The sequence below is a fragment of the Microcaecilia unicolor genome, chromosome 8, assembly GCF_901765095.1.
Source record: "Microcaecilia unicolor chromosome 8, aMicUni1.1, whole genome shotgun sequence".
Classification (NCBI taxonomy): Eukaryota; Metazoa; Chordata; class Amphibia; order Gymnophiona; family Siphonopidae; genus Microcaecilia; species Microcaecilia unicolor.
The window spans coordinates 52,250,010-52,271,206 of NC_044038.1; the positions used below are offsets into that span (position 1 = coordinate 52,250,010).

Here is a 21,197-nt window from a genome sequence, read left to right on the forward strand (position 1 = left end):
TTCAAATTTCAACATCTTGTGTGCATTGGGATCTGATGATGCTGTTAAGTAAGCCTGGAGGCCTATGATAGTAGCTCGATAGATGTAATCTATTTCTATGAGATCTATTCCTCCTTTAGCTCTAGGAATACACAGTCATGGCATACAATGATTCTTATAGATTACCTCGCTGGTATAGAGGAGTTTTCTCGTTTGCACATTTAGTTTTTCAAGGTCTACAATACCAAAGTTATATGAGAGTGCAGGAAGTGCCAGCTGATTAATAGCCTGTATCTTACTCTGTGATGTTAATGCATCATCAATATCAGCTTTAGTCTCCTATAATATTCTTTACTGATTTTTTTTCTCTCTGTGATTTCTGCTTGATAATTATGCCTTCCTCCATTCCTATTTATATACACCATCCTGTTCAAGATCTTTTATCTCACAGTCATCAGGCAGAGAGATGTTTTCAGTTTTGCTCAACTTTCCCCTAAAGAAAGTCACTTTAGCACATTTGTCCAGACCAAAAGTCATCTTGATGTCATCTGAAATTGTTCTGCTAGTTGCTGATCACTGGAAATGTTGAGCTTCAGGTTATCTACACACAGTAAGTATGATGTAACCTCTGAATTGTTGGCATCTTTAGGAGTAAGGCTAAACCCATAGCCCAAGGAGTTAGTAAGAGTGGATTAAGTGCCAAGCAAAACAGAAGCAGGGACAGGGAGTCTCCCTGAAGTATGCCTTGCTGGATTTTGGTGTTAGGAATGATAAATTGTCCATCTACATATTGAAGGTGGAGCATGATTTGCCACATTTTCATAGTGTACTTGATGTGTTCAATCAATTCAGGGGTTATTTTGTGCATTTCAAGGCAATTTATATTATCCAGGAATGTGGGACGCTATCAAAGGCTTTCTTATAGACAATACATGATATACTAAGATTTCTGGGGTGGGGGGTTAGCACTAGCCATGATGGCTTTATTCAATATGAACTGTTTTTTCATTCCATATGCTCCTCTATTATTGCTCTTCTCCTCTATTGCCATGATGTTATTTGAGTTGATATGACTGCAATAGATGCCAACAGAATATACAGTGAACAGCTTATGGACTGTAAGTTCATGTCTGTGGTGTGCACTAAAGTGTTTCAGCATTCTGATCATAATGCCAAAAAAACACCAAAAACGTTTTACAAGTGTGAGTCTCAACAAATATTTACCCCCCCCCCCCCCCCCATCCACTCCTAACAATAAATATGTTGAAGACGTTTAACCTGTAGAACAAAGAAGCTCAGTCATAACAGGCTGGATGTAATTCTTTTCTTCTCCAATGACGTGGAAGTGGAGGAGTAGCCTAGTGGTTAGTGCAGCAGACTTTGATCCTGGGGAACTGGGTTCAATTCCCACTGCAGCTACTTGTGACTGTGAGCAAGTCACTTAACCCTCCATTGCCCCAGGTACAAAATAAGTACCTGTATATATGTAAACCACTTTGAATGTAGTTGCAAAATACCACAGAAAGGCAGTATATCAAGTCCTATTTCCCTTTCACCTGTCAGCTTCCTTGGGGAGAGTAGCCTGAAGGGGGCTATCCACCCATGTCTTAATCTGACATACAGAAATACCACCACACCATTTTTTTTTTACTTCTAACATGTAAGACTACAAGTGCTTTTTCAAATATTTGTTGAGACTTACTCATATTAAATGCATCATATGTGAACACCCCCTTTTCACCTTTTTTCCTTAAATTGTACTAACTTATGTATTGATTATCATTCCTGACTACAAAAATTTACCTCTTATTTTTTTTATTTTAATATTAACATACAACAGGCATAGAGCAGGGGTGATCAACTGTCACTTTGCAAGCCACGAGTGGGTCCCTTGAAGCACTTCTCCCTCCAATCTCTCTGGTGGTGTTCTCCAATTCCTGACCTCCCTGTCTGTACCGGTCAATCAATGTCAATCATTTATCAATGTCACAGTTGAAAAATCAGGCCATAGCAGCAGTGGAGTAAGACAGGAAGAGCTTAGTGCTGTTCTAGTGGTAACTGCTTTGCTCTGAGATGGAACACGGTGATTTCTGAGGCTGAGGAGGAATGAAACATAAAGTTCAAAAGTAACAGTCTCCTTGGGGCTGGAGAAGAAAGCAATGCTGGAGACATGAAGCCCCTCAAACAAGATAGTTAACCTGACAGCTAACTTTAAGACTCTGAGGAAGAAATCCAAGGGGACATAGAATAAAAACAAGCCATGGTTGCTGAGCACAGGATAGGATAAGACCTAAAATGGAACATTTGTGTTTCAAATCAGTGCCTTTATTTTAAAAATCCAGATTCTTTCCTGGAATTTAACGGGGCTCTTTTTGCTAAAATGGGCATTTTTAAAAGTGCATCAGAGTTTGTTTCAACATGAAATAGAGAGAGAAAAAGGGAGAGAGAGAGAGAAAGAGACTGGTGGAGACAAGGTGAGAGGAAGAAAGGGAGACACATCTGTTCAATCTCTTGATTCACACACAACCCATACCCCCTCTAACCCTCTCAGTCATACCTTAAACTCACCAATCAGATCCCCTCCTTATCTTAAACCTCTCCCCCTTCTCTTTCACCTCTCCCTCCAATCCCTACAGCCAATCCAGATTTGGCAGTAAAAGGACAGCACGATGACTTAGACTGTGTCATCCTTCTTCGCTACCTGAGGCCAAAACACTGGATTCTAAATTGATACTCTGGACCCAGACAGCAGAGGAAAAGGATGCAGCCTAGGGTGCTGTGTCTGACACAAAGCTTGGATCAGGGAAGGGGGAACAGATGCACAGGCCACCATGGCCCCAGCCCCCATGCCTTCCTGTAGTTCTGTAGGGATAGAGAATTCCACTGCAAGGGTCATATTTTATAGCCCTTGCCATGACCATGGAATCATGGGAGAGTGTAAACTCTGCCTATTTCCACTTTTATAATGAAGGAACATATTTGCCTTTGTCCACCTCCAGACCCATGCCTAGATTCCAATCATCAACTGAATAGCTTTATCAAGGATGAGGCAATACATGTGAAATCCCTGAGACACAGAGAGTGTTGATGGCAGGGTTTAGTACCACTGTTTAGTTTAATATACTTGATACACTGCCTTTCAATTCAATACTACAGTGGTTTACAATGCTAAAATCACAATGAACATGGACAGGAGGCCTTCTGCTGGAGCAAAATGAGAGTGGGGAACATCAACACTACTGAAAGATTACTGTTCAATGTCTAACAGGAATATATGAGTCTCTGAGTTTACTGTTACCATATAAACAGCATGTCTGTGTTAGATGGGTAGGGTAAATATTTGCTCCCACACTGAACTAGGGACACATATAAAACTGGGATAACCCTGCAGCTGCCTGCTAATTGATGCCACAGTCAGACAAAAAGAAAGGACTGACTAAACTTACCTTCCCAGATGTTTGTCTACGTATTCCTGCAGCTCTGCCAACTGTTCTTCTGCCACAATGGCTCTCGATAATAACTGACACCTCTCCCTCTCCAGTTCCTCCTAATATGACCATGGCACACAGAATGGGAACAAGTGAAACCTGCTTTTTATTTCTGAATAATTTTTATTGAGAACAAAATATAAACAAGCAATCCAACAGTCTTCTCATTTTTATAAGAATGTACCAACCCTTACCCCTCCCAATTCTATATATACCCTTTTCCCCAAAAAATGAAAAACAAAAAACCCATAAGAGGTCTGTTTTCATATAACCTCTCACCTGCAACAAATAAACCTACTTTCAAAACCCGTCTACCCCTGAATCCCAGAAATACTAAAGTAATTAGGGAACAAAACACCTAAACAGAATATTAAGTAAAGCAATTGCTATTTCATTGAATTGAGAACCAAGTCGTCTGTGGGGACAGGCTCCCAAATAAGCAAAAACGGTTTCTTACATTGAGCAGTAAGGGAAGCTCCTCTAGACTCCCAGATCAACAACTGATGATTCATCCACATCCAAAAGACGGGGCCGGTATTAGACATGATGGGGCCCAGGGCAGATGCTAGGGAGGGGGCACCAAAGCTTGCTTGCAGGCTGTGGTCCTTTCAACTTCCTGAAGGTTTGAGGCCCCCTGTGACATGGGAGCCCAGGGAAATTACCCTGGTTGCTCACCCCTAACACTGGGCCTTGCCAATAGGATGAGGGAATCGATGATACCCAATAATAAAGGATGCATTTCTTCCCTACTAGATATGCCTTGTGTACAAACAATTTAGCACCTCTCCTCCAAGCATTCCAAGAACCTCAAATATCTAATAAATCCTGGGTTCCAAAGGAATACTCTGATGAAGCATACTTTCTAGAAACCCTTGAATTCTTTTCCAAAAATCCTAAATGGTGGGACAGGCCCAAAAGCATGAATATAATTATTATTCCCCTGCCTGAAATAACTGTGATCAAGTAAAATATGCTCTATGGATCACTCTATACTGACATTCCCTAAGGTCTGCACTATGGGTAACTTAGGTATAGCTGCCAAACTTCTCCAACGTCCCACCCTCTCAGGAACATACCCAAGTCTGCCTCCCATCTAGCCTTCAGACCTGAATAATCCTGAGGGCCAATCAGGAGCCATAAGGGTTTAGCAGCACCAGATATTGTGATCCTATCACTAGACATGAATCCAAAGAAGGTATGCAGTTTAGCTCCTGAGTAGCCAATTAATCTTGCACTATCAAGAAACTGAATGTAATGTTTCACTTGACAGTAAGCAAATCTGTCTCCCTATTGAATAGGCATACATTCCTGCAAAGCATTGTAAGATAATAAAGCACCATTCTCTCTCAATAAATGTGCGAAAAACATCAGGCCCCGTGCTGCCCATCCCACAAAGGCCCCATTTTCTAAACCAGAAGCTGCTTTTTAATGAATTTTTATCTTATTCAGACACTCTAAAGAAAGGAACAGGAACTGATAAGAATACACACATTTTGTACAATGCTATATTACAAATCTCATTATTAGGCCAGGTCATCCTATAGTAGAGCAATACTGACTTTGATTTGATTTACTTTTTAAAGTATCTAGTGAATTTTGTACTGGTGACATTTTCAGACTGGCAGTGCTAAAAAATTAAGACCTTCATTTAATCGAAGTAGGAACATGGCAGGCAGCTGCAATGAAGCTTCATTACATTGCCAAGCAAACATGCTCCAGCTCTACTTTAGCTGGTACTACAGGTGTGGAAAGGTAACTTTTTCCAGGGCCGGTGCTTGGGTCTCTGGCACCCCCCTGCAAACTATCAGTTGCCCCCCCCCCCCCCCCCACCAAATCTGTGTTCTTCCACAAATATAGTTAGAGCTGCACTGAGAGCAGCAGTTCCCAGGGGCGTGTTTAAGTTGGAGGGGTACTGGAGAAGTAACATAGTAGATGACGGCAGATAAAGACCTGGTAGGTCCATCCAGTCTGCCCAACAAGATAAACTCATTACATACGGTATATGATACTTCATATGTATACCTGATCTTGAATTGCCCTTGATATTTTCAGGGCATAAACCGTAGAAGTTTGCCCAGCACTGTCCTTGTTCTACATTTTCTGCCCCTGAAAACCTGTACAATTGTAGCCAGACTGAGGAGTGGAGTCAAGAACATTAAACAGAAATAAATTTTGGCACATCAGACCAGAGTAAGCTGAAAGTGAGCAATGCCAAAAACAGTTAAAGCCAATGCCAGCTTAACAACCTGGTACAAGGTTAGAGAGCAGTTCTTTCCCGAGCGCACATACTTCAAACACATATTCCTTAGATTCGCCCCCCAATTTGGACCAGGTAGATTAGATACAGTATATAAGGAATGGGAAGACATGGGACTTTGCGAATTAGGTCAAATGTGCGAGGAGGGTACGATTCCCTCCCACTCGGAATTATGCCAAGCACACGGGCTTTCCCCCATGCAGGCTTTTCACTACCATCAAGTACAGCACTTTATTAAAAATAAAGCGAGGGAGGAACTGGAGCTAGCCGAAACACAGCTGGAGAAAGGGTTGACAAATGGGGGAAATAAGGGAGGTATCTCAAGAATATACAAGGCCCTTTTGGCTCGTGAGGATCCAGTAGTACATTACATACATAAATGGGAAGTGGCAATGGGGACAACATATAATTCCGCACGCTGGGGGAGGGCTCTCAAATCCTTGCTCAGTGTCGGTCTCTAGCGCTATGATAGAAAACGGACATAAGATCCTGTATGGTTGGTATTATACCCCAAGTTGACTGGCCAGGATGTTTGGGACAGGCTCATCTCAATGCTGGCGGGAATGTGGAGGGGAAGGCGATATGTATCATATATGGTGGTCATGTGTATATGCATTTAGATACTGGGTGAAAATTGTGGACTTTGTAAACTTAGTGATGGCTGCGCAATACCAGCTGAAAGTGGAACACTGCCTGCTTCACCTCAAACCGTCAGCGATTCCATCACATGTACACCAGTTTGCCACTCAGGTATTTGTGGCGGGCAAGCTGGTGCTGGCGGCATCCTGGAAAAAACCCAGCCTACCGGACATTTCAGTGGTGCTGGAAAAACTGAATTACATTCAACTGATGTCTAAGCTCACAGCGATGAGTAAAGGGCGCTTAGAACAACATAGGAAGATATGGCAACTATACAACACTTGGTCTGCATCAGCTGCGCACAAACAGAGACTTAAGGATTGTTAGTAGGGAAGGGAGGGGGGATGGGAGAGGGGGATTCACAGGATGTTGATATGATAGGACCTATTACTGTAACTTGCAACTTTTTCACAAGTTATCCAGTTATATGACAGATATGTCTTTAATATTGGTTTTGTATGGTTCTGAAAATTGTATAAATAAAAAACTTAAAAAAAAAAAAAGCCAATGCCAGCTGCACGTTGAAAGCATTGAACAAGGCATAGGCAAGGAATACAAGTTATAGGTTATAAGACCTTCAATAAGCCCCACATGGACACATGGGAAAAGGTTTATTTTCAGCAAATATCAAATCCCCACACAGGTCATTCTGCTAAGAGAAGAGAACAAAAGACTGTTCAAGCTGTTGGGAAGCAGGCGGGGGGGGGGGGGGGGGGGGCGGTATTTTCATTTGAGATTTACTTGTGCAATGCACAGACACTAATGAACGCTAGAGGGATCGTAAACTGTCCTTGGGACACAATAACCAGTCAGATTTTCAGGATATCTACAAGATAACATTTGCATACACTGTGGCAGATATTCAGATGATCTAAAAACTTAGGATTTTTTCTTCTAGTGCTAGGGGCAACTCTTAAAATTTAGGTGTCTATTTTCAACCTAAAAGTCAGATGCCAAAAGTTAGCTGAACACAAGTTTCTTAGGTATCCAGTTGTTTTAAATATCAACTCACTGCATCTCCAGTTTCATGCAAATACATCTCAAGTGCACATGGAGATTCATTTTCAAGTCAGTTTTACCCTCACAAAAAGCAGGTACAAGTGACTGTGCATATACTTTGTACCCATTGTATGTTTCAAAGCAAGAGTACGTGTGCACTGTCACTAAGAGAACTGGTGCAAATTGTAAAGTTTATAGGTAAACTTATCTACTACTACTACTTATTTCTATAGCGCTACTAGACATACGCAGAGCTGTACACTTGAACATGAAGAGACAGTCCCTGCTCGACAGAGCTATATCTGCAGGTTTTATCCTATTGTGGGCAGTTTCAAAATTGCCCCCTAAATGTGATTATAATGTTTCAATATTACAGATTTTCACAGTGAATCACCTCCTACAAGGGCTCTCAGAACTAAACCAGAAGTGTTTCAGAGAGAATAATGAAGGTTGCTGATTGGGCAATATCGGAAGAGCTGAAGAAGCTAGAGATTCCAGCACATTGCATAGATATTAGAAGTTATGCTTCTTTTCATAGGTTAAACAGTACCATACACATTTCTCTCCATACTTCTGTTCTGTGACATTGGCAGATTATGAGAAATAATGTTTGTCCCATCTGCTGTTAGGTATGTTGGTGGGAGGGGGTAACAGAAAGCTTTCTGACTATACCTGAGTGTTGTGTGTGAATTCTCGCAGCTGTTTCCTTATTTGAGCCCATCCTTCATCACTTAGTTTTCCACTCACCCCCGACCTACAAAACAGAAGGTGTGAGTCGGTTTCAAGCCAGTCTCACTAATATGAAATTTTCTTGAGCATTATGGCATTGAGGATAGTGGGATAGTACCTAAAGGACTAAGGTTTGATACCCATCGCCTAGAGAACAGTTAGGAAGTAAAAAGCTCAAGAACTGAGATATTTCCTAATCACACCCACATATACAGACAATGCTGTTAGCCACATGCAGGATATACACAAATTTCAATGTATATTCAAAATGGTGTACCCTAGAGTCTGGATGGGTCACAAACATCCTTGCTGATCTGTCACCTGGTCAGGAAGGAATTTGCTCATCTCTTCTGAGACAAAGAAGATTCACTGCTAAAAACAAGCATATTCCATGGATTTGCAGTGATAGGTCATATGGTCAAATGCTGTTCCAGGCAAAGAGTTCTACAACTTAAACTTGTGTCTTATAGCCAGCTGCCCACTGTCCATTTTCCTTCTACATCTCGGTAAGAACACCTCTCAACTGCTCTACTCAGTGAGTCAATTATAACAAAATTAAGCTTGATTTCACTCTATTTCTCCTCTCCCCTTTCTTTTTCTTGGTCCATCATTAACAAAACTCTCAGGATCCTCAGAATGGGCCTGTTGCTCTCCAAGGATTTGTTGTGTAATGATCCACTCAGCCCCTGAAGGGTGACCGCATATGCACCACTGTACCTCTGCTACATGTTACACAAAATGCTTGTGCTCTCTTTGAAAAAGTTGCCTCTGTCTCTGAAATTGGGACTACTTATGACAGTTGAGAAGCCCATAATTTTTTCATGTGTCTCTTGGGCCTAGCTGAAACTCTGGAGCAGTCCACAATTATCTGCGTGCTAACAATTCTTCATGCACTGTTAGGTGAGAGGTAGTCTTTTAAGACTCCCTAATCACAGAACAAATTCTACACTGTACAGTATACTTACTCTTGAGGAGAATGCCCCCAGCCTGAAGATTCACTCAGTTTCTTCTATGGGAAAGAAAGAAAAAAATAGCTGCATGAGCAAAAATTTCACATTTCTATTTCTTCAATTTTACCACTAACCAGGCCCAGATTCAGACGTTGTTAACTGCCTTCTGGCCCATTGTCACTACCACTGTGCTGCATGTCCTTGATTCACTTTCTTTTAATATTTTCATAAATGATACTGTGGAAGGGCCAATAGGAAAATGTGCAACAGTGTAGACACCCTGGAAAATATGGAAGTTACAAGGAGGGATCTAGCGAAGCCCGAGGAATAGTTTAGAGCATGAAAGCTAAAATTTAATGCTAAAAAATGCAGGGCCATGCATTTGGGCAATATAGTACAGGGGACGAAACTTCAGGTTAGGAACTCACATACAGAGGGTGGTCAGTTATCTGATAGGCTGTTTACCTGTGTATGTAGGCTTGGGAAGGCAAGATTCCCCGAGCCTGGCTTCCAAGCAATCAAATGAGACTGATCTGCCAGCCATAGGTCCTTCTTTCTGCCACATCCTGCCTATGCGTAAACAGGAAGTTACTTCACAGGAGGTGGGAAGCAGCAGAAAGAAGAACCTGTAGCCAGCAGAGCACTCGGCTGTCTATTGTTCGCTGCAGTGGGGGACAGCAGCAGCAGTGGTGGTAGGAGGGAGCAGCAGCGGCAGCGGTGATGGTGGGGGCAGCTGCGGTGTTGGTGGTGGGGGCGGTGCCGAGGCCCTGAAGATTGTTTGCCCCGGGCCTAGCTTTGTCTCTCGGCGGCCCTGATCTGAATCACTGTGGTTTTCTTCTTATCTGGGTCTTTGGGTATAAAGCTTAGGGAATCTGGCTCAAGAAAGGCACTGAGGTTTTTGATATGCAAAGTTGCTTACCTGTAAAGGGGAGGGGGGGGTTTCTTTGTAGACAGCATGAGAATGCAGCCACACTCCCTGGGTGACATCACTGCAGGAGCCTGTGTGCTACAGCTCTCAGTCTTTTGGATTTCTCTGAGACTGTGCAGGGGTTCTCACCATAGGAGCCGACTCTGTGAGTGCTGTGGGTGTTTGAGCACCCCCAATATTGAGAAAATTCCTTGTATGTGTCCAGGGAGGGGTTATTTCCACTGGGCTTAGCACCTCCAATAATTTTGAAAAGTTGGCTCCTATGGTTCTCACACTGTTACAAGTCACTTCTTCCCTCAGCAAGATAAGAGTGGCAGCATTGAAGAAGGCTTACTGCTATGTGATGCTTTCCTACCCTTGTTTTTTTGTGAGGGCAAGGAGGGAGAGTGTGGCTGAATTCTTTTTCTATTTACATATCCCTATTACAAATAAGCAACTCTGTTTTCTTCACAGACAAGCAAAGTGATGCAGAAACACTCCATGGAGATTCCCAAGCTGATGGTCACTCATGATCCAATGTGCTTAGGTCTAGTGATCTGAGAAGAAGAATGGATGGAGGTCTAGGGCTTTATGGTTGTCAACTAGAGCAGTAGGCAAAGAGGTTATGCAACACTGCCCAAAGGCCGAATCCTGAGCACAGGAATGATCAAGGCAGTAGAGCTTCATAAATGTGTGATGGAGGACCATATAGTTATTTTACATATGTCCATGAGATCCATCTTGAAGATAACAACATAAGTCACTTTGGCTTGAAATTTGTAGGTTCTTAGATGACTAGGCAGTTGCAGGTCTGCTTGGCGGTAGCAGAAGGCAATGCAATCAGATACCCAGTTTGATAATGTTCATTGTGAAAGTGGATTACCTGGGTTATTTGGATTGTAAGTTATGAAAAGTCATGAAGTTTTCCTATATATTTTATTCCTTCTAAGTAAAACACGTCTAAGATCCAAGGAACGGAGGGAGACTTCAGCTTGGGAGGAATGAGGGGCTGGGAAAAACACTGGAAGGATAATGGGTAGATTGAGATGGAAGTCAGAAACCACTTTGGATAGAAATCTAGGATGAGGATGAGATCAGAGGACAACTCTATTATAGAAGAATTGAACCAATGTTTGTAGTTTGCTGACTCTTATCATAGTTATGGCTACTAAAAAATAGTTTTCTAAGTAAGATGTTTGAGTGATGCAGTACCCAGGGGTTCAAAAGGGTCCTTCATCAGTTTAGCAAGGACTACACTGAGATATAGAGAAGGTGTAACCGTGAACAGGAGAAAGGGTCTTGGCTGTGAACTTTTGTCCATTTAGAGAAATGGAGTCATTTTGACTGATGGGATTTTTGTGTTGTGGGTTTTCTAGATTATAGTAACACTTCTTTTACTGGTTCTGAGACTGGAAGAGAGATAACCATGCCTCACCCAATCTCCATGTGTGAGCAAAAGACTTCAGGATAGGATGCAAAAGAAGACTTTGATTCTGAGTCAGGAGTGAAGGATGACAACCCAGGATATGGGCTGGGTTCTGAATAAAGCTAGTAGCTGTGGATATCAGATATTTCTTGACCACAGTGTGGAAATTACAATGACTTGGGCTTTCTCTGTGTTTGTATCTTCTGTAATACCTTTGTTATTAGAAGGAATGGCAGAAAAGCATATATTGGCCACTGACTCCAAGAGATTGCAAGAGAATTGTATGCCGATCTGTGATTTGCTGGGCAAATAGAACAGAGCTGAGTACATTTTGCATTTTCTGCAGTTGCAAAAAGGTCTACTGTTGGAAACCCCAACAGTCAAACAAATAGTATGATTTGTGAAGATTGAGAGACCATTCATGAAGATCCAATTTTCAACTTAGTCTACCATATGGTTTGCTTACCTGGAAGGTATGGAGAACAGAAGAGAAGCAGACCATATGAAAAACACAATCTTTATTTGTCACTTTTAACTCCCAGGTCTAAACAAGATCATCCAACATGGCCATGTTTCACCAAACAGCTGCCTCAGGGGCAGATGAATACTAGCTAGTGTGAAATCTCAAACCTCATCAAACTGATAAAAACAGTATCTCCATCCTGGGTTAGCTTGTGGTGAGTCAAAATGAGAAGAAAAGCAGACCATATGAAAAACAGTCTTTATTTGCTCTCAGACCTGGAAGGTATGCCACCTGAAGGGTCATTTGCATCGTGGACACCATCTGCCATATCCTGAAGGCCTCTTAACAAAAGAACAGAGAATCTGAACCACCATGTTTGTTAATATAGAACATCACTACTTGTTGTCTGTTTTGAAAAGGACAACTTGACTTTGAATCCAAGAACAGAAGGTTTAGATTGCATTTTAAATTGTTCTAAGTTCTAGGACATTGATATGTAAGTTCTTTTCTTGTTGTTTTCAGATCCCTTGAGTACACCACTGCACGGGATGTGCACTCCAGCCGTGTCTGGATGCATTTGTGGTTATCTGAGGCTGTGGTGCCTGTAAAGGACAACGCTCAGTGAGGTTTGAAAGGGTCATCCACCAAATCAGGGATTTTGGAATGATGTCTCCCAGAGGAATCCTCCTTCTGAGAGGCCAATGGGGCTGGTTCTCCAATGGCAAGAGAGATGATGTGAAAAATTGCTGTCATTAAAATTGTCCATAGTACCTGAAGATTGGAGGGTGGCCAATATGACGCCGATTTTTAAAAAGGGTTCCAGGGGTGATCCAGAAATTTACAGACCGGTAAGCCTGACGTCACTGCCGGGCAAAATAGCAGAAACTATTATAAAGAATAAAATTACGGAACGCATAGACAAAAATGGTTTAATGGGACAGAGTTAGCATGGGTTCATCCAAGGGAAGTATTGCCTTACTAATTTGCTTCATTTTTTTGAAGGCATGAATAAACATGTGGATAAAGGTGAACTGGTTGATGTACTATATCTAGATTTTCAGAAAGCTTTTGATAATGTTCTTCATGAGAAACTCCTGAGAAAATTAAAGAGTCATGGGATAGGAAGCAAAGTTCTGGTGTGGATTAGGAATTGGTTAATGGGCAGAAAACAGAGGGTAGGGTTAAATGGTCATTTCTCTCAATGAAGGAGGGTGAACAGTGGAGTGACGCAAGTATCAGTACTGGAATCAGTGCTAGTTAACATATTTATAAATGATATGGAAATCGGAACGACGAGTGAGGTGATTAAATTGGCAGATGACACAAAACTATTTAAGGTTGTTAAAACACGAGTGGACTGTGAAATATTACAGGAAGACCTTAGGAAATTGGAAAACTGGGCATCCAAATGTCAGATGAAATTTAATGTGGAGAAATGCAAGGTGATGCACATTGGAAGTAATCCGAATCATAGTTACCTGATGCTAGGGTCTACCTTAGGAGTCAGCACCCAAGACAAAGATTTAGGTGTCATTGTAGCAACATTTTGAAATCTTCTGCCCAGTGTGCAGCGGCCAAAAGAACAAACAGAATACTAGGAATTATTAGGAAAAGGAGGTAAATAAGACCAAGAATATTATGACGCCTCTGTTTCATTCCGTGGTGCAACCTCACCTTCAGTATTTTTGTTCAATTCTGGTCACCATATCTCAAACAAGATATAGCGGAATTAGAAAAGGTTCATAGAAGAGCGGCCAAAATGATTATGAGGATGGAACTCTTCTCATATGAGGAAAGGCTAAAGAGGTTAGGGCTCTTCATCTTGGGAAAGAGATGACTAAGGGGGGATATGATAGAGGTCTACAAAATCCTAAGTGGTGTAGAACAGGTAAAAGTTAATTGATTTTTTACTCTTTCAAAAAGTACAAAGACTAGGAGACACTCTATGAAGTTGTATGGTATGTCTTGAGGACCATTAGGTTATTGTTTAACAAATAACATCATAGTTTGCCTTTGTGCATTGAATTTATTTTATTTAAATTAAATTATAATGTCTTGAGATAGTCAATTGAATTTTGCTACTATAGTTCTGTTATTTTCCAAATCCCAATGTTTTGCAAATATGGGGGTTTAGTTATGTGATCATGGCTGCTGGTAATATTTAGAGTGAAACTTAAATTGTTGATGTTGGTCCATCATGTTTTATTTCATGATACTACTGTGTATTTGAGAAATGCTATTAAGTGTTATGTTCCATCAAGACAGTTGCAATCAATGAATGCTGGAAATTTAATTGTACTGGCTATGAGTCAATTTCATTTAGACGTGACAAGGCAAAGGTCCTTTTCGATTGCTGAACCTTTTGAATTGAATCACTTGCCAGCTGGATTGAAGCATGAGATCCATTTACTGACATTTAAGCGCAAACTAAAGAGACATTTGCTGTGTCTGGCTTTCTCTGCTTATGCTATTTGAGTATATGGCTAACACTTTGAACTTTTTGAATTTACTGCTCATGGATTTTGCTGTTTGCTAGATTTTTGTGTAATATGTTTTATGTATTTTTATGTGTGTATATTGTACCTCGCCCTGGATAAGGGCGGGTTATCTAATATAATAAAAGGCACCCTCAACGTTCTGAGGACAACGTTCTGAAGTCACTCAGACTCCCAGAACGGTTCGTAAGTTCGTGGTGGTGAAGCCACTGAACGACTTGCTGCCCCGCCCTCGCGTCAAACGTCATGACGTCGAGGGCGGAAAACCAACAGAAAAATGAAAGCAGGGACCGCATCAAGGAAGAGGGAGGAGTGTTTCCCTACTCCTCCCCCTGCCAAGGAAACGCTGGCTACCAACCGCGCCGCGCGCTCCTCAGGTAGCCCCGCCCCGACCGTCCGAGCACCACTCTCCCTCCCTCCCAAGTTCAGCAACGTGCGACGGCGACGTGGTGGGGGCGCTCCGCCCCAGATGTCAGCAGGTGGGGGGGTGCTCCGAGTCCTCTCCCAGCAACGCGCGACGGCGACGTGGTGGAGGCGCTCCGCCCCAGATGTCAGCGGGTGGGGGGTGCTGCGAGTCCGCTCCCGGCGCTGTCCTGCCTTTAAAACCCAATTTGAAGCGCTGGAGTAACAGGCAGCAGCGCCTCGCGTCTGCCCTTCTACTAAAAATCTCTTCGACGACGTCATTGGGCCTTCCCACATTGAGTCCCGCCCTCCTCTCAGGTAACTTCCAATTACCGCGAGGGCGGGTGGGACTCAATGTGGGAAGGCCCAATGACGTCGTGGAAGAGATTTTTAGTAGAAGGGCAGACGCGAGGCGCTGCTGCCTGTTACTCCAGTGCTTCAAATTGTTTTTTTTTTTAAGGCAGTGAGGGTGGTGGGCCTGGGCGGCAGGAGAATGGAGCTGGTAGGTGGGGAGGGACTCAGATGGGAGAAGGGTGTGGGGCTCTCAGGTGGGGGGGAGGGGGTTCTCAAGTGGGAAGGAGACAGGTGGGAGGGGTTCATGGATGGGAGAAGCAGAAGGGGGTGGGGATAGTTGGATAGTTGAAGGGGACGGGTGGGGAGGGGACTGGGGTTCTTGGATGGGAGAGACTGGGGAGGGGGTTCTCGGATGGGAGAAGGGGACGGATGGGGAGAGGACTGGGATTCTTGAATGGGAGAAGGGGACTGAGGTGGGGAGGGGGTTCTTGGATACTTGAAGAGGACGAGTGGGGAGGGGACTGGGGTTTTTGGATGGGAGAGACTGGGGAGGGGGTTCTTGAATGGGAGAAGGAGACTGAGGTGGGGAGGGGGTTCAAGGATGGGGGAGGGGGTTCTTGGATGCTTGAAGGGGACGGGTGGGAAGGGCACTGGGGTTTTTGGATGGGAGAGACTGGGGAGGGGGTTCTCGGATTGGAGAAGGGGACGGGTGGGGAGGGGACTGGGGTTTTTGGATGGGAGAGACTGGGGAGGGGGTTCTTGAATGAGAGAAGGGGACTGAGGTGGGGAGGGGGTTCAAGGATGGGAGCGCTTCATGAAACCCCATACACACACACTCACTCTCTCATCTGGCAGCGCTTCCTGTACCCCCTGCCCCCCCCCCACACACACACACACACTCCCTCACTCTGTCATCTGCCATTGCTTCCTGAACCCCCCCCCCCCCACACACACACACACACACATACTCACTTACTTTCATCTGGCAGCGCATCCAGAATCCCCCACACCCCTCTTCTTCCAAGCTGAACCCCTCCAACACATCCCCCCCACCCCACACACACACTCTCTCTCTCTCTCTTCCTCTCCTCCAGCACACCAATTGCTTAGGTGCAGTGGCAGCAATCTCAGACACCAGAGAAAGAGGGGGGCCTGACACCATAGAGAGAGAGGGAGGGAGGGAGGTATCTCTGTCACACACACATACACTCTCTCTCTCACAGACAATGTGTTTCTGTCTCTCAATCTCATACACTCTATGTCTCACATTGTATCACATTCACTCTCTATGTGTCACACAGTCACTTACATACTCGCTTGGTCTCATACACTCAGTCTCACAGACAATCTGTGCCTCACACACACTGTCATTCACGCACACACTGTATCTGTGTGAAACACACTCTCTCTCTCTCTATCACACTGTGTCTCCCATACGCAATTGCACACACTCTCATTCTCACATACACACTCTCTCACAGACAAGCTCACACCCAGACTCACTCTCTCTCTCACACACACACACACACACACACACACACACTCACACTTTCACTCTCTCTATCACACACAGTCACTCTCACATACACTCTCCAAGACATACACATTATGAGGAAAACCTTGCTAGCGCCCGTTTCATATGTGTCAGAAACGGGCCTTTTTTACTAGTAAATAATAAAATCTAAATCTAAATAGGAGGAAATATTTTTTCATTCGGCAAACAGTTAAGCTCTACAACTTATTGCCAGATGTGGTAATGGTTAGCATATCTAGGTTTAAAAAAGTTTTGGACAATTTCCTGGAGGAAAAGTCCATAGTCTGCTACTGAGATAGACATGGGGGACATCATTGCTTGCCCTGGGATCAGTAGCATGGAATGTTGCTACTGTTTGGGTTTCTGCCAGGTAATTGTGACCTGGATTAGCCACTGTTAGAAGCAGGATACTGGACTAGATGGACCATTGATCTGACCCGTATGGCCATTATTAAGTTCTTATGTTCTAACAAGTTTGGGGGAGTTGGTGTAGAGTGGCAGTCCCGATGCTATGGACTTAGTGCTCCTGAAATTTCTGCTGCAGCCAGCAAGGTTGCTGCTGAAATAGACATTAATGTTCTTCATGATTTTGGGAGTGTGGTCGTTAGTGGAATGCGGGCGGAAGAGCTTGCCCCCGGTTGCAGTATCGCTGCCATGAGAGACTGCCATTGACAGCAAAGCTGAAGACGTATTTCATCAAACAAATGCATCAGAACAACAAAAGCAGTGTCTTTTTGAATAAATGAAATAGATCAACAAAGTAATCATCATGTTGCACACCCGACAAACAAAAATACCTGCTCTCCCCCCAACCACTCCACCTCCCCTTCAACACCCCCTAACCCAATTACAGAATGCTGCCAAAGCTGCCACCGAGCTTATGCCACTGTACTCTTATGACCCTCCGTGCCAAAATCCTAAACAAAATAGAAACACTCCCACCCCTCCCCACTTACAAAAAACAAAACAAACCATGCTTATAAAATATTAATGATCAAACCTCGACCCCCCGTGGATGGAGAATTTCCAAATAAGGCTCACAGACCAACAAAAATTGCTTTTTATGTTTGTGCATGCCTTTTGCATCTGTATCCTCCCAAGTGACCAGTAAGTGTAATTGATTCCTCCAAAGCCAGCAATTTGGAGGTTCAGGAGAGATTCAATAATGCAGAATGCATTTATGCACCACCAAACACATCTTGCAAAATAACATGGTGTTGCCCTTGTGCCGGTCTCTATAGGCCTCCAACTTATCCACGTGGGGGGAGGCTGTAGCATGTGGTGGCAGGGCAGCAGTGGGAGGAGAGCCTCTGGGTCCTCAGGCACTGCCTGATTGCCTGGTCAGACCACCCCTGAAAGGAGAGCTTTATTGACAGGGAAGGAGTAACTCATGGCAGCATGGGAAACCCCTCACAGGTCCACAGAAGTTTAAAAGACTTCTCTGAGCACATGGACTCCATCAGTGACATCACCCATGGTGTGCCTGCAAACCTCTGCTTGTCTGTGGAGAAACTACCATCTCCAAAGTAAATTTGCAGACCTGGATTAAATGGTCCTCTGTAGAGGATTAGGTGATGTCTGCTTTTACCTTTTCCTGCAGTTCCTGGATCTGTGCTTCCAGTCGAGCTTTGTCCTCTCGCAGTTGGTTTAACTCCTGGCTCATGCTTGGCTGCAACTCTTTATCAGTAATGGTGAAGTGATGCTCAGGGGGCCCAGGATCTACTTCAGTGTTCGCCAGTGACAGGATCTGCTCCCGCTGCATTCTATAGAGAAAGTATTATGGTTTGCTCTGATTTATCTGGAGAATTCATCAACAGAACACAGAGAAGACCAAAGCAAAAAGCAAAAAAACAACATTTATGAGCCTCACCGGTAACTGATAAGCAGATGTTCGTGTTTCTTAATGAGGTTCTGCATGCGTTTCTTGTACCCTCGTGCTGCTCCTGCCAGCTGTTCCTCTCGGGATTTGTGGGATGCACGAATGTCTTTCAGCATGCTATCCACAAAGCGCTTCATGTGGGCATGGTCCACAGGTAATTTGCTGGAACCATGGCTGGCATTTAAGGTACTGTCTACATATTCCTATAAATACACAGATATAGATATATTGCCAATTAGTGCTCATTATTGCTTGTTAACCCATTAGTGCCCAATGTTCCCATATGTGGGAACAAATATGGGAGCATTGGGCACTAATGGGTTAAGTTTTGTTATATAGCTGATTAGCTTAAGCCAATTCAGTTACAAGTGATATAGAATACGCCTGGATTTCTGCACGGATCTCTAGGCACACTATATAAAATCTGGGGGAAAGTGTCTAAGCAATTGCATGCTATGTCACTGCACAGCAGTGATCCCTGGTCATTGGATGTAGAGCCCATGAGCCTATGATTTTGGGGTTCTGCAGGGAACACTGGTTTACGGTCCTCAATCAGAAAGAAAGGTGGGATAGGGGAGATATGATTGAGACGTTAAAATAACTCCATGGTATTGATCTTTATGCCCCTAGGCTGATCATACCGCCGGCCTAATTTCCTGGTGAGATGATAGACATATGAAATGCTGGACACTGGCTGTCAACTGGACTATAAGTTTAATTAGCTAGGTTGGGGGGGCGGGAGGGGGGTTGGGATTCACTGGCATTGTTTGTATTCAAGTATTGCTATGCTTGTTGTATGTTTGATGATTGCTTATATTTGAAACTTTAATAAAAATAATACAAAAAAAACCACTCCACAAGTGGCATAAATGCACAGGAGGTGAGTCTCTTTCAATTGAAAGAATGTTCTGAAATGAGGGGGCATAGGATGAAAGTGAAAGGGGACAGACTCAGAAGTAACCTGAGGAAATACTTCTTCAAAGAAAGAGTGGTGAATGCATGAAATGGCCTCCCAGTAGTGGAGGTGGTGGAGACGAAGACTGTATCTGAATTCAAGAAAGCCTGGATCTCTAAGAGAGAGGAAGGGATAGTGGATAGTATGGATGGGCAGACTGGATAGACCACATGGTGTTTATCTGCCTTCATTTTTCTGTTTCTATGTTTTTAAGCATTATGGATGTAATGACTAAGCTAAATGAATATGGAGAGAGTTGTAAGGGGAAAATCCCTAGGTAGTTCTGAATGAAATCCTAACACAACAGAATGCAGTTCTGAAATAGCAAGAATAAACTGACAGGAACTTCTAATAAACAAGTCTAGAGAGCACTTACTGCCAGGTCCTGGATATAGTGGGTAAGCCGTGATCGGTACTCCTCATTCAGCTCCTTCAGTTGCAGCTGCAGCCGTGAATTTTCTGCCTCCACTTCTTTTAGTTGACTCTGGGAAGTCAGTAGCAGCTGTAGGTACAGCAATAGGAATATAGTAATCAAAAACTCAAGATTCAGTCAGGAGTCTTCTTATTTCTTACTAGAGAGCTACATGACTGAGTGCTATATAAGAATATAGAACATCTTGAAGTTATTCCTTAATGTACAATTAACTAGAAAATTCTCTGCCTCCCTTCCACTAACTGCCTGACAAGAATCTGAATACATTTATATCAGTGATTCTCAGATGATACCCCTCATCAGTTGTGATTTTTAAAATGTTCAAAGTGAATAGGTATGTGATATACCTATGTGGTCCTGTGACTTACTAAGGGCTAGATGTACTAAGCATGTATCCCATACCCTAGAAATGTGAAAACCTTTTGGTACATCCAAATTAATAGTATACTCTAGAACAGAGCGGGGGAATTTCTTTTCTGTACCAAAAGCCAGGAGTTGAAGAGTGTGCGGTCCCCCATGAGCCTATGTCCCCAAACAGTCCTACATACATGTCTTCCTGATCCATTTCTTGAAAACCTGATGTCACATTTGGTGTGTGTGGTTTCCTAGTTTCCTTCACACATTCTCCACAAACACTGACCAAGATGCTCTGAGCAAAGTAAAGAATGAGAATAGCTTCCTCAGCTGCTAACAAGAAATTCAAAATAAGCAAGACTCAGTTGCTCCTTCTGCTCCTCTGGGACCTGTGCAAGGACTGATGTGGAGGAGGGGGGAGGGGGAATGTGCCAGCATCAGCCACAAATGATGAACAAGGGACAAAAAGAGCAAATGTGCCCACTAAAACAGCATTAAGATACTGTACTCAATGACTCGCTATTTATCTATGCTCAGCTCGTCAATATCTTTGATGCTGTTTTTGAGGACACATTTGCTGTTATTGTCCTTTGTTCATCATTTGTGGCTGAAAATATATGCTTTCCTGAGGCAGGTGCATCAGGCGCCAAAACACAGGACTGCGTTGAGTCATTTTTAGCCATTATTCATCAATAAACTTCTTGCTTTCGAACCACATTGATCTACCCCTTCTTCTGTTTGTTTCTACTTAGTGAATTGTGGTTAGGGGGATACTTCTGCTTTATTTTTGTTGCTGTTGTATTTATGTTGTCACAGGCCCAACTTCCAAGTTAGCCACTGTCACTCTCTGCCTATCAGATAGTGTAAACTACTACTACTTGACATTTCTAAAGCGCTACTAGGGTTACGCAGCGCTGTACAATTTAACATAGAAGGACAGTCCCTGCTCAAAGGAGCTTACAGTCTAAAGGACAAATGTACAGTCAGTCAAATAGGGGCAGTCTAGATTTCCTG

The 21,197-nt window shown here is 43.3% G+C and overlaps 1 protein-coding gene across 1 annotated transcript in view; it reads right to left on the bottom strand.

The window, feature by feature from the left end:
• The window catches only part of CCDC78 (coiled-coil domain containing 78), a 101,339-nt gene that overhangs the window by 4,063 nt on the left and 76,079 nt on the right, over positions 1–21,197 (bottom strand). Inside the window, exons 16-21 of the mRNA XM_030211941.1 lie at positions 19,773–19,898; positions 18,433–18,644; positions 18,151–18,325; positions 9,057–9,100; positions 8,035–8,116; positions 3,426–3,526 (exon numbers count right to left, since the gene is read on the bottom strand). Coding sequence (XP_030067801.1) covers positions 3,426–3,526; positions 8,035–8,116; positions 9,057–9,100; positions 18,151–18,325; positions 18,433–18,644; positions 19,773–19,898 — 740 coding nt within the window. The remainder of the gene's footprint in view (positions 1–3,425; positions 3,527–8,034; positions 8,117–9,056; positions 9,101–18,150; positions 18,326–18,432; positions 18,645–19,772; positions 19,899–21,197) is intronic.